The sequence below is a fragment of the Onychomys torridus genome, chromosome 3, assembly GCF_903995425.1.
Source record: "Onychomys torridus chromosome 3, mOncTor1.1, whole genome shotgun sequence".
Taxonomy (NCBI): domain Eukaryota; kingdom Metazoa; phylum Chordata; class Mammalia; order Rodentia; family Cricetidae; genus Onychomys; species Onychomys torridus.
The window spans coordinates 139,933,286-139,947,452 of NC_050445.1; the positions used below are offsets into that span (position 1 = coordinate 139,933,286).

Here is a 14,167-nt window from a genome sequence, read left to right on the forward strand (position 1 = left end):
AATAATATAGGTAGATGGTGTGTGTGTGTGTGTGTGTGTGTGTGTGTGTGTGTGTGTGTGTTCCTTCATTTTTGTGTGAAGAGAGAAATGCCAGTTTCTCTCCATGCCTTGACTTTGCTGCTTTGGAATTGAACCCCAGGCCTTGCATGTGGCACACTCTACCCCCTTTTCTTTTCTTTTTTTCTTGTTCCTTTACCCTTTTTCCCTTTTCCTCGTCTCCTTTATCCCTAACCCCCATCCTTCTTCCCTCCCTCCCTCCCCTCTCCTTCCTTTTCTTTCTTGGAGACAGAGTCTCACTATACATCCCAGGCTGGCCTGGAACTTATTGTACTATTGCCTTAGTCTCCAGGTATTGGGGTCACAGACGTGCCCCTAGAAAGTGCCGACCTTCTCACATATTAGAAGCTCTCCCAGACGTCCTTTGAGATGGAAAGAACAGACAAATGGAGCCTTCCACAGCAACAACTCTCTTCATCATTTACCCTTACTAATGTGCCAGATCACATCCCCAGCAACTGTCATATACTCTTATAAGAATCTATAAATTCTCACTTTTCCATATAGATGGATAAATATAACATAACACTTTCTCTTTAGAGACACCGCAGGAGGGCTACTTCCTCAAATACAGTGAAGTCTCACTAGGAACTAAATCCGAGGAACAAACTTGAACTTTGTCAGGAGTCGGGAAAGAAATAGCCACACAGTGGCTGTGCAGTCATCTTTGGCCCATGTAGAGCTAGGCTCTGCCTTTTCCCTCAGTGAGGCCAGCATCCGAGAGCTATCTGTGAAGCTGCCTTCAGCACAGGTCTCTGAAGCAGAAGGCCCCACAGATCACATGGTTTGGGTGCATTATCCAGTCTGTGGAGCATTAGCTGTGGAAAAACTCAGAGGCTTCCAGAAGCTTCCTCAGACTTGTCATTAAAGGAAGATATGAAAAAAATATAACAGATGCAAAGGATAGGGTGAGGGTAACATCAAAGGAATTATTTTAACAAGAGAATGAATGCATTGTAGAATCAGAATCACAGTTTGCTGTTTCCCAAAGCCCCATCTGTATGGTATACAAATTGCAGGATTCCTTTTAAACCTGGGTCATTTTGTTACTGGTCCCTGATACCCAGAGGAAACTTCTGGGGATAACCAGGTCTTGGGAGCTGAGTGCAGATTTACACAGCACCCTACCCCACCCCACCCTTTCCTGAACCAATCCACATTTATAAGATTTTGAAGCCCCTCCCTCTTCCTGCTTTTCCTTCTCTGCTACAGTCTCATCATTGGCCTTCTGCCCCCCCCCCACCCCCCCCCCCCCCCCCCCCCACCCCCCCCCCACCCCGTCTGTTCTTTCCTTGTGCTTTGAAGGTCTCTGTCCCCACCCGGTCCCCAGCCCTTAAGTCCTGAAGCTCCTGGGCCTTTTTGCTAACCCTGTGCCTTTCGGTAACAGAAAGTTACCAGGCTAAATTGCTCTTTCCATGACATCCTCAGGCCTCTCTCTGCCTAGAGCACAGACAAGCTTTTGACTCCAGGCACAATACAGCTGTCTACACAAAGGTTTCACAGGTCCCTCCACCCAACCATCCTGGAGTTCTTTTAGAGCTGGAGTCTCTCCAGTTCGTTTTCTTGTGAGAAGAAAGTCGTCTTTGTGCTGGTTTTAGGAGGTGGTCAATGAGCTACCTGAACCGCCTGGGTACAGTCATTAGCGTTCACTGTTTCTTAGCCAGCTGTGACCCACCACTGTCCCCATCCTGCAGAACTCCTTTCCCCACAAACACTCAAGATTCTGACTTCTAGACGTGACAGGCTGCGGCACTCCTGACCTCATAGCAGCTTTGATTCCCTGCACAGGGTTTAGACCATCAGCACCCACTGTTGCAGGAGCATGTCTCGTAGGCAGGTAGCTGTGGTAGGCTGCATCATTCATAGCTGGGTGGCGTTGACAATAACCTTCCTCCTCTGGTATCGTGCTGAGGGTGGTTTCTTTATTATCTGAATAAAAGGCCTCCTTGGTTGGTTCAGGGATGATGTTAGTTCCTTTCTTCATCTCTTCCTCCTTTTCTTCAGCTGAACTACTGTCCCCCAAGGCTTCTAGTGACTACTGCATTTGTTTTGTAGGAAGCTAAAGAAACTCTTTCGGAAGCTGAAAGACGAGACAGAACCTGGAGAAAGTGACCCTGACCACTCAAAACGCCCAGAGCAGTGGGACCTGGACTACAGCCTCGAGCCGTACACTGGGCTGACTCCTGAATACATGGAAATGAGTAAGAACCCATCTCCCTTCTCTGGGTGGCAGGTTCAGATGAGGGGCTGTGGGGAGGAGTTAGGGAATGGCTGGGCAGCCTCAGACTCATTGCCCCTTTAGGGTTTCACAGTCCTGGGATGGTGACCTTTTTTCTCCTTGGGTCTCCTGTGCTCTTCTGTAAATAAAATGCTTGTCCTTCAAAGCTAGAAGGGAAAGAGTGAATCTGCAATTTAAGAACACAGTTTCCATACAGGAAGATTATGGCCATCCTGTGACATATAGGCTGGGGGTCTACAACTTCTTTAAAAAGAAGAACATAGGAAAAGCCCCACACTGACCAGGAGGGACGGGATGTAGTGGCAGCTTTCCCATAAAGGTTGAGGGTGAGAGGAGAAGCCTAGCAAATGAAGCATCTGGTTGTTTTCCTTAATTGAGTGGGCAGAAGCATGGGTCAGTGCAGGCTGATAATAGCTGATCATTTCACATGTGGGTTAGAAGCTAGGAGATTCCCATTATGTTCTTTCTAACTTAGATTAGCTGTCCCCACCTAGCCATGCCAGAAAAATCCCAAACTTCTACTGAAATGAATATTTGGAAGTCACTTTCTATCACTTGGAACTAACAAATTAATAGCATCAGATACCATAGACCACAAGCCAAGAGAAGGAGGTCAGAGAACCCCACCTTCCAGTTCAGCCTATACTAATGCTCTAATACGGTCTACAATTTCCTGTTCTCTCTTGAAGTCTTGTTTCATCAAGATCCATTTGCTCAAGTATGAATAGATGATCAAAAATATGTTAAGTATCTGATTATTGGTTCATTTTTAAAAAATATTATTAGATTTATTTATTTTATGTGTATGAGCGCCTTGCCTGCATGTACATATGTGCGGAAGTGCTAGCTTCCCTGGGACTAGAGTTATGGATGGGTGTGAGCTGCCATGTAGGTGGTGGGAGTTGAACCTGGTTCCTCTACAAGAGCAGCCTATGCTGTTAACCACTGAGCCAACTCTCCACCCCCATGGTTCATTTTAACACAGCACTTTCTGAAAGGAGTAGACCAATCTACCAAGCTACAGGAGGTACGAACAAACCCCTCATACCCTGAAGTCCTGTGATATAGAATTGTCAAAGCACCTTACGCTTGAAAGTCCAAGCCTTCTTGTGCATTTTCCATTCCAAGCTCTGGAGCCGAACATGGTGGTTTTGGTCCTAGCTTTGCTCTAGGCGATGCTTCTTCACCAAAGTTGTCCAGACCAATTCCCCTTCCTCCTGGGTATATCATTACCTATGTGCTTTTCCCCCTTAGCATTCTGTTTGGTACCCACACTAATGGGATCTTACTGAGTTATTGCTCACAGATCTGCTTTTCAGCAGACCCAGCCTATTGGGTTCTAAAGAGCAGTGAAGAGGGGCTATGGCTCATTCACCTCTACAGAGCCCAGCATATTTCCTGGCGTAACAGGGACTCAATGTATATCATAAACAGATGAATGCATGGAAGAATGACTTAATGAGCATGTTTGCTAATTACTGAGGAATTTTTGTTAACATAAATAAGTGTCGTAATAACTTCAGGAGGCAAGCAAAAGTTCATTTTTAAAGGTAGGCTTGGTGGAAGGTAGATGAGGATTCTCTACTACAGTTTCCTGTTTTAGATATAAGGTTGAACTATAGACTTGCAAGGTCTCCTCTGGTTTTATCATCAATAACAGCAAAGAGAACACTCCAGGGAAGAGGGTTGGCAAATACAAGTGGTCTCATGGTCACAAGCCACTGTTGTTGACAAAGGAAAGCAAACAGTATTAATAGTTTGGGGATGAGGAGATTTCTATTACAGACCTGGGATAAGTGGAGAATCCTGAAGATAGACATCTAAGTTCCCACCTCACACAGGATGGAGAGGAATAATTATAGAATCTTGGTTGTTAAAGTGACTGAACTCTTTACTTCCCTTGAAGAAATGGACCACAAGTGTCATAAGGCTAGGGAGGTAGTGAGGAAATAAAAGTGGACACATTTAATATTCATTCATTTTGTGGAGCACCCAACTATTATTAAACATCTAACAGGAGGAGTAAACCCAGAAACCAGGACAACCTCTTCACCAGTTCATATTGTCATTGATATGGGTTGACTCAACAACTCTATTGATACTAAAATAGTCTTGCTTGGAAGAGTATGCCAAGCCTCTTTACTTCATTTTGTTGAGCATGTCAGTCATGTTAGAGGCATTAATATATATCATTATATATAAATAGAAGAACGATGGTATCTAGGTTGTGCCCTTTTTTATTCTGGATATTTATTTATTTCCTCTTCACTCTTCAAAGGAGACAATAAAAAACAGGACTGCAGAATGAACTCCACCAAACTTTATCAAGCAACATAGAGAATATCCTGGAGTCAAACCATGGGGCTTCCAATCTTAACTGAGCAGCCTGCTAGCTACATATGTGTCTCTGGGCTTAATGCTCAACACCAGTCAGGCCTAATTTTCCCATCCAAGAGGTAGGTTTGGTGATAACTTCTACCTCCTGATATGGGTGTTAGTGTTCTTGTATCCTGGAACAAAGAGATGAGCACAGACCGAGGAGAACCAGAGCTAATTTATTTTTAAAAAGATAAACTTCCAAAGGAGGCAGGAGGCCAGAGCAGAGACAGTTTAGTCACTCAGTTGTTAGAGGTGGCACAGAGGACGGGCAGGGTCACTTGCACAGTAAAAGCTTTGGGACTCCTCTGCACAGTGTGGGCACTTCCCTCCATGCTGTGTTCTGTGACAGGTACTTCTATAAGATGCAGTTTCATGGAGGACATGTCTCATTAGCATCTTAAATCTCCACCCAGCCTGTGTTTGTTTTAGTGTTAAAATGATCGCAGGTCACTTTCAGGTACTCTGGAGTGCCTTTGCCTCTGAGCCAGTGGCTGATAGTTCTATCTTGTCTCTGTGGAGGTGGTGGGGCAGTTTACGGGAGACACGTTCCTAGCTTTCCAGGTTCTGTTTCTGGAAAGGCCTCAGCTTGGTAAGTCTGGAAGCTCCCGGGGCTCTTCTTGTCATGTTTCTCTAAACCCCACAGCTCCTGTTCCTCTAGTCACATGACCAGTACTCTCTTCCAACCAGGGATTCAATTACCTGTCCCCTGACATGGCCCCATTCTCTCCAAGTGCAACTCAAATGTTGAAGTCAGAGGCCATCACTGTGTGTGGGGCTAAGATGAATTTCTTCATTATTCACAAGGCCCTTTGAGGAAATCTCACTTTTCTTAGTCCCAAACTTAAATCCTGTTAAACTCTAAAAAAGAACAGAGGTGTTGGGAATTGTAAGGTTACTTATTTTTTTACTTGCAGTGAAATTCAGAAGGTATTTTATAGGGCCACCAGCCACTAGTCTCTCTTGCTCTCTGGAAATGTCCACTAAAGCCTGCAGGAGTCCCCCAGCTGAGGGGAAATGCAGGGTTCTCTGAGCTCACACACTAGGGCTTCAGAGCCCTGTAGCCACATCTGAGTTGTCTTATGACATTGCTAAGTTTAGATTCCTGGGCTTAGGGGGAGTAGTCATGAATTGGTAGAGCACCTTACTCCATAACCACTAGTGGTACTCAAAGGCAAAGTTCAGGCTCAGGCTGTCCCAATAGGCTAGGCTTTGCCTCCCACCCTAAAAGCCAATTAAAAACGCAGTATCAGAGAAAAGCAGAAAGGAGCCTTCTCAGCATGGCCACACTGAGAAAAGGACAGAGACCCAAGGACACATACCCACCCTAGATGATCTCTCCAATGACACATGTCCATCCCTAGTCCATCTCTTTAAGGACACATGTCTATCTCTAGCCCATCTCCCCAAGAACACATGACCATCATCCCTAGCCCATCTCTCTAAGAACATACAACTATCCCTAGTCCATTTTTCCAAGAACACATGACCATCCCTAGCCCATTGGCACATGCCATCTGAACTAGGTGGCATTTCTTTCTAGGAGACACGCTCTCCATTTGTCTGGTACCAGGCTCTAAGCTTTTTGTTTCTCCTAGCATGAGACTTGGGTAAATTTCATTTTGTGTGTGTGTGTGTGTGTGTGTGTGTGTGTGTGTGTGAGTGTGTGTGTGTCCATATTTCTCCATAATCTTATAATCAAAAGGAGGCACACTGGTGTCTCTTTAGAATATCTTCATCCTTGTCAGGAAAGTTGTACAGTGACCCCCAAGTCCATCTTTAGGAGGACTGACGTGAGGTTTAGGTTTAAAAAAAAGCAAAGAGATATACATGATCAAGCGATCCTGGTCAAGGTGTGGCCTCTCCATTGTTGTGTCAGCTCCTGTCCTCCAAGACGGTGGGATAAATTGCTCAATTGTTAATCTGTTACTATGTGAAGGTACAGCCTTGTTCTCATGGGTAATTGTCTTGTCTAGAAGGATGGTCTATCCTACTAGACTTTGCTCTTCCTAGAGTTCAGGGTGACTCAAGAAGAAAGGTTAAGGACAATATCTCAACTCTGTAACTTCAGCCAAAGTACAGACTCAAAATGAAGGCAGAGACACAAGGCTTTTGGCTTGCTCTTAGTCCCCTCCTGGGCCCAAGTGAGCAGTCAGTGCTTATTAGCAAAGGCAGTTTAGTGTCTGCTTCTCAGCCCCACTCCCAACTGTGCACCAGTGTTATCAAGAGAGAGGCTATTCAACATCATCCTGGCACCTTTCTTGTTAGGCCACCTGTCTCTCACTCGCTGTGCCTCTGCTGGGAATTTTGAATTCCTGGGGAAGCCTTAAGCCTTCATCCTTTCTCTTTTGTATTACCGCACACACAACCGAACGTGTCTGCCTGGTTCCTTTCCTGCTCTTTTCTCTTAGTTCCCTTTTCGCTTTTTAGAACAGCTCTTCTAACATGGGCAGCCATTCATGCTCTTCTTAAGATCCTTCAGTGCCGTTGACTTGCTCCAGTGTGGCATGCCAGGGCACGCATGAGCTTGCTCTCCCCTGGCTGTCCTTTCCTTAGGGCATGCCTGCATGGTGGGGTCACTCACACAACATCTGCATCTGCTTGTACTAACCTAGACTACCTGTCCGCAGGCTCTTGCAGAGTTGTTCATCCTCAGATGTGTTTGCCCTGGGAAGCATTTTCTGGTTCTGCAAACCCCAGTTCCTCTCCTGCTTGTCTTCACCCATGCCCTTTGGGAAATGCGCTTACTTTGTCAGCAAAGACTGTCTTAGTCTTCTAACTCATACCCCTCAGCACAGGTCCTGGAAGGTAGACCAAAAAGCTCAGCACAATCTTGAATGAAGAGCTCTGCACCCCTCCTTCCTGCCATGGTAGAGAAAGAGAGCCCCACTCCTCTTAATCTCAGGGTACATGGGCCTCCTTCTTTCCCTTGGCCATATTCAGACATATTTTCCCCACAGAATGTGATTCCTGGGGAATTTGTATTTCTTTGGGGTCTATTGTCTCAATAGTCTGGCAGCTAAAGAGAAGGATCCAAGGGCCCCCCTTAGAATATCCTCCCTTGCCAGGCTGGTTATACTCTCTCCTCTTTCCTATAATCCATTGCTCAATCATTAAACATCCTTGGATTATAGGAACCACCTACTTGACCCAAGGGTGGCTCATCTCCCTTTACCATCCCACATGTGTTTTGAGATTTCCTATGGGGTAGGGAAGAGCCCCAAAGGAATGCCAGAGGAAGTATTTCTAAGGTAGTTCCCTTGAGATCTTGCGTCCTCTACCTCACCATCCTTCAGTGTTTGTGACCTCCTGGTCCCTACCTGAGAAAGCTTACCTTTTGTTCATACCTGCTTGCTCTGACCTGGTATGTTTGTAATGTCTACATGGTCCTCTCTGGAGTATCTTTGGAAGCCACTACTACTGTGCACTTCTTGGCCTCCTGTGGCTGGGCCTTCTATCCTACAGCCTGGACACACCGGTTTGGCTTGCTGCTGCTGGCTGTGGTTTTGTTCTTTGATCTGGTCACTCTGGTGTTCAAGAGCACATCTAGCCTCTCACTCCTTCCCTGGCCAACTTTGCATGTTCCTTTGCTCTGGGGTTCTCCCAGTCCTTTAAGTCATATGTGCAAAGCCATTTTATGTTTCTGGCTCCGTGAAGTGTCCTTTCCCTTTATATTTTAGGCCCTTATCCTGCAGGATTTTAGAGAGACTGCTTTCTAAACTAGAGGTTCTCAATGGTAAGACTTCACAAGAACAAGACTTCCCCCATTTACAGAGTGTTGCCCAGAGCCTCTCACAGCCTGAGGACTGAGAACATTCTAGACAACCCCTGTAGTGGAGTCTGTGTAAATGAGGGTATCCATTTCTGTCGTGTCTCCTCCTCTAGGCTCCAGGCACCTCACTGCAGGTCAGTCCTTGAGTATTTATGAGCTGATAATCCAGTGCGTGGATTATCAAGACTGTGTTATCCTCGTTTCTCCTCTTCTGCCCCCTTACGCTGCTCCTCCTCCTTTCATGCCCCCCTTCTCCCCTTCACAGCGGCTGCCTGCTCCCCTCCCCCACCCCAGGCTATTATTCCCTCCATCCTAGAGTAAGCCAGGGAAATAAAAGAAGGTGTAATGTGAGCCCATCCATGTACTCCTGCATGGCAACTCTGGGAAACTAGAAGGCCAAAGCCAGCAGACATCTTAACCTCCTAGGGAGCAATAGTTGCTGCCTTTCCTCTGGATGGCTAGTGAACCTGGTGACTCTGTCCTTTACCTCTAATTTCTCCTCACTCTTGTCCTTGGAGCAAAGTCTGTCATGTCTTGCATCTTTCTCTGAACAACATAAGGCCCAGTGAGCACCCTCCCTCCTTTGTGCATTCCCAGAGTGTTGCATGTGTCTGGGGTGAGGGTCTAGCTCGGCCTCTAGCTGGGAGAGAAGCCTTAGGCCTGCCATCTCTCTGGGCCTTTCTTCTTCCATCACAAGGGGAGTTAAACCAGAGGATGCATTTCCCCGGATGTGACACAACCCACCTGTCATCTATGGTCAAAGCTGATGATGCAATGTGTCAGAAGTGGCACATAACTAGCATTTGGGGGGCAAGACAAAACTGAGTCAGTGTGCTCTTGCTTTCTCAGAGCACCGCATGATGCTGAGTGACAGCAGAGAAGGTCCCAGATTCACCAGCAGAAGAGGATGCTGCTTCTCATTCTGTGAGGGGGCGTCCTAAGTACTGCAAAGGAACTCCAGGCTCCTTTCTGATTCTGGTGTCTTCCTTTACGTATAACTGCTAAATAATGCACCTCAAACCCAGGAAGCTGGAGGCTATGTGAGCTGCTTAAGGTCACCCCAATGGCTCACTGGTGGAGTCCTCTCTCCTGGCCATTCTACAAGAGGTTTTGATAAGGCCTGGGAAAGGAGAGGAGGGACCGAGGGGGGTGTGCTTCCTTCCTTCCTTCTCAACTGGCTAGACCTCCCCAATGCCAGAAGGCCACTTGTCTTGGACTTTGAACAAAAATGAGCGCTATGAAACCAAAGCTGCCCACTCCCACTGGTGTGCCTGACATGGTGATCCTGGGCCCTGCTCTCAGCTGTCAGCTTCCTTCCCAAGATCCCCAGGACCACCCATGCAGACAGGAAGTGTGCTGAGCCCACTACAGCCTGTCTGGTGTAATGGCAGGGTAGGTCATCAGTGCGGGGCGGGACTGCAGCAGGGAGAGATGTATTATATTTACATTTTTCTAAATTGAGCTGGAAGCCTGGGGTGGGGGGGGGGGGCTTGGGGCAGCAGGTCTGGGGGAGGGGCCTGAGGTGAAGGGGAAGCTGGAGTGGGAAGACTGGAAGTCCTTCTGAGGAGGAGGGAGCTTCCTTTGGGCAGGGTGGATGTGGGGATGGGCTGGCTCCAGACAAAGGGAAACCTGAGAGGGAGGGATTACTGGGAAAACGTGAGCACGGAGCAGCACACTTTCAAGGGAATCTCCGATATCAAACCCTCTTCCTGAAGAGCTTACGAAGAAAGACTTCAAGGGTAACTCCCCCTCCCCCACCTCTGAGGGGAGAAAGAAAGCTGACCCAGGAGCAGGCCACAGCATTAATCATCACTGTCCCCCACCCCAGAAGGAGGCTTCAAAGCTCTGTTGCCACGGGCCTCTCCCAGCCCAGTTATGGACTTTCCCCTAAGGACCTGATGAGGAGAAATTCCTCTGCTGCTGTAAGAGCTTCAAGCTAAGTTCTCCAAACACTTGTCACTGTTAGACTTATCCTACAGAGCACAACTTGGCAGGGGGGAAAAAAAAGAGAACAAAACAACAGCAACAAAAATGTAGTCCCAAATTTAATCCTGTAGATGATGTTTCATGACAAAGTCCAGATGAAATTCTTGATAGAATTTTGTTGTCATTTTATCTTGATAAATAAGCGATAGCACTGTGAGTTTGTCCCACCTGAAGACAAGGCCTATATTCATAATATCCACTCATCTATGGGGGAAGCTTCTTGGGGTTAGAATAGACAGAGTAGACACTCCATGAGTGTTTGCTGCTGAAGGAAAAAGATAATGAATGACAAATGGTGCTCAGAGGCCACAGACATCATTTCCCATTGAGTCCTCTTGCTGTACAGACTCCCTTGCGATGGCCTGTCCCACCCAGAGGTGCAGAATCTCCTTATCCAATGACGTGCTGTGATCAGGATGCTGTCTGTCATCCTGAGAGCAGACACGCCAGCAGTTGTGGTTTGAATCTGGACTGTGCCCCCACACCCTCATATTCTGAACGTCAAGTCCCTATCTAGTGGTGCTATCTGGGGAGGCTGTGGTACCTTTTGGAGAATGGGCTTAGCTCTTAGAGGTAAGGCACCAGAGGGTGTTAAAGGTTACATCCTGGCCTCTAGTTCCAATCTCACTCTTTGCTTCTGGGTCGGCTGGGACATGATGTGAGTAACCTTTGCCACATGCTCCCAATACCTCGAGCACTGGGACATGCAACAAATGCAGAGATTGATGCTGGGAGTGGGAACAAAGCCACACAGACTTACATTTGTTGGAAGGTGCAGCCCCATTCAGGGTGGGCCTTCTCTGTCTCCATTCCTGCCCCCAAGCAATGCACATAGTTGGCGGAACAAAACTCCAGTGTGTACTCCAAGCCAGTGGCTGAAAGTACCAGGAAATTCCTTTCCCTGAGCCATCCTGTTTATAGGAACTGAGTCATCCTGCTGGATAATTCGGTACCTGCCCTCTTCTCTAAATGGCACTTAACTGCCGTACAGGCAGCACAGAGGCCCTGTTCCAGGGTTTCTGGGAAATAGGGTGAGTCCCAGGCCATTTGTCTCCTCTTACTTCCGAGGCAGAAATTGCTTGATGTCTGCCCTGAGTATCCCTCCTCCCATGCATACTTAGAATGGTGGCACCATACCTGGATGCCATATTCCTATACCACCCCTGTTACTGCCTCTGCCATGAAGTCAGGGCTGGCCAGTGCTGGGAAAAGGAAGGAGTGAGGAAATAGAGGAATGAATGATGAGGGAATGAGCAGGTAGAAGATACTCTTGGTTTCAAACACATTGGGAACTATTCTACTTCTCCATTTCTCTTCATACAACCAGGGAATTCAGAAGGAAACTTTGTCATCCCGCCATAGCCGCATTATGAGTCCCCAGAGTGTGCACATTTGTGTTTCCCTGTTTGCTGAGTTATTTCCTTTTCAATAAAATTTCCCTCAATTTTATTGTACTTTCAAATATAATTTTATTTTCATTTCATTGACTTTTCCACAGCCTTCTGGAGAGAAAGGAATAAAACATACAAGGGTCCTTGTAGCAGTAATGGCTCTTGGAAGCGCCATTCGGGCCTCTCTGGCTTCCTGGGCTTTGGCTCTCAGTTGCTTTGCCATAGGGATGTGATGTGGGTAGCTGGAAGGAAGGGTGAGCTCATGGCTGCTCTCCACACTCTCTGTTCACGTGTGTGTGCGTGTGTGTGTGTGTGTGTGTGTGTGTGTGTGTGTGTGTTCACCAGAAACTGCAGGAAATCACCAGGTGGCTCTCAGAAGTGAATCAGTAGATCTTAGCAACTTATTTCTCTCTGTTTTTGTTGCAATACTGGGGCGTTAGGAGGGGAGTGGTAACTGAGTCTCCTTTAGAGACAAAGAAATGAAGACATTCAGAGCCAAGTGTACCTTAGAGGTTTGTCTGGGAGCTGCACTGATTTTTCATGCGGCAAACACTTAATGTTTAAATTGATACTACAATCCTGTCCCTTCCTGTCTGGGCTTCCTGAAGTTGCTGAGCGGAGCCTGGTCTGTTGTGGAAACCCCATACAGGATGGAGTTGAGTTTTATTTGCTGCTTTTGTTTTTGTGGTAGCTTGTGAATTTCAGTCATCCAGGCAGGAAAGATCTTGACTCTCAGAATATTGAGCAGATCTTCCACATCTCTTGTACTTGGTCTTCAAGCTAAACATAGGGATTGCGCAGCACTTTCCATGGCCCTGCTTGGGGAGCAAGTTATTCCTGCCTGTACTCTCTGATTTTATGTGTCAACTTGACACACGTGAGAGTCATCGGTGAGGAAGGAGCCTCAGTTGAGGAAATGCCTCAATGAGATCCAGTTGTAGGGCATTTTTCTCAATTACTGATCATTGGGGGAGCTGTTGGTCCTGGGTTCTCTAAGAAACCAGGCTGAGCAAGCCAGGAGAAGCAAGTCAGTAAGCAGCTCCCCTCCATGGCCTCTGCATCAGCTCCTGCCTGCAGGTTCCAGCTGCTTGAGTTCCTGTTCTGACTTTCTCCAATGATAGACTATGATCTGGAATTGTAAGCCAAATAAACCCTGTCCTCCCTAACTTGCTTTTTGGTCATGGAGTTTTATAGCAGCAATAGAACCCTATCTAAGACACTGGCTAAGGTTCACAAGAGCCTGTGAATGCAGCCACCAGGGTCGTAACTCTGTGGTACCCTTGATGCTTTCTCTGGGCTCTTAAAAGGATAATAACTATTTATTTTAGTCTGCTTTATGTTGCCATAAGAGACTGCCACAGGCTAGGTAATTTATAAACAATACTAATTTATCTGGCTCATGGTTCTGGGCTCTCAGAAGTCCAAGCAGCTAATGATGAGACCTCCTTGCTGTATCATGGCACTGTGGAAGGCAGAGGGTCAGGAAAGAATATAGAACAGAGGGGAAAAACTGACTTTTATAAGAAAATCATGTCCCTCTCAAAGTTCCTATTTGAACGCATGAGTTAGGCGGGGAAGGGAGCTCATTCAAACCACAGCACAGCTAATCTTCATATCCTAGCAATAAGCATGAAGTCCAGTGGGTGGACAGCTCAATAAGTGCTTGTTGAATGAATTACAGATGAAGTGGGGGAGTGAATGGGGAATGGTAGATATTGAGAGGTCATTCTTTTAATCACACATGCTAATGCATTCCCCAGATCAGAGGCCAGTCTGAGGATGTAGCATGCACCCCATTCTTTCCACTGCCTCCTTCTATTCTGAGTCCCACAACACTCAATTCTTTTGTCATCAGACACTCTTAGGAGAGGAAGATTGTCTTCATTAGGGTTTCTATTGCTGTGAAGAGACACCGTGACACAGCAACTCTTATAAAGGAAAACATTTAATTGGGGCAGCTTACAGTTTCAGAGGTTTAGTCCATTATTGTCATGGTGGGATATGGCTGTGTGTATGCAGACTTAGTACTGGGAAAGCTGAGAGTTCTACATCTTGCAGACAACAGGAAGTGAACTGAGACATTGGGTGTGGCTTGAGCATATGTGAGACCTCAAAGCCCACCTCCACAGTGACATACTTTCTCTAACAAGGCATACCTACTCCAACAAAGCCACACTTCCTAATAGTGCCACTTCCTTTGGGGGCCATTTTCTTTCAAACCACCACAGGGGTGGTGAGGCATAACTTTAAAATGTGGGCTTAGGAAACAGCACTGAATTAATTGCTGTGGGCTTTTCCAAAACTGCTCAGCCAAAGAAACTGCCTCCTGCCCAAGAAGACAAACAC

The 14,167-nt window shown here is 46.7% G+C and overlaps 1 protein-coding gene across 5 annotated transcripts in view; it reads left to right on the forward strand.

Moving 5' to 3' along the window:
* Ano2 (anoctamin 2) overlaps positions 1-14,167 on the forward strand; it is a 340,730-nt gene that overhangs the window by 300,266 nt on the left and 26,297 nt on the right. For all 5 annotated transcript variants that reach the window (XM_036182061.1, XM_036182063.1, XM_036182064.1 and 2 more), the window contains one exon: positions 2,113-2,258. In XM_036182061.1, the coding sequence (XP_036037954.1) occupies positions 2,113-2,258 (146 nt within the window). The remainder of the gene's footprint in view (positions 1-2,112; positions 2,259-14,167) is intronic.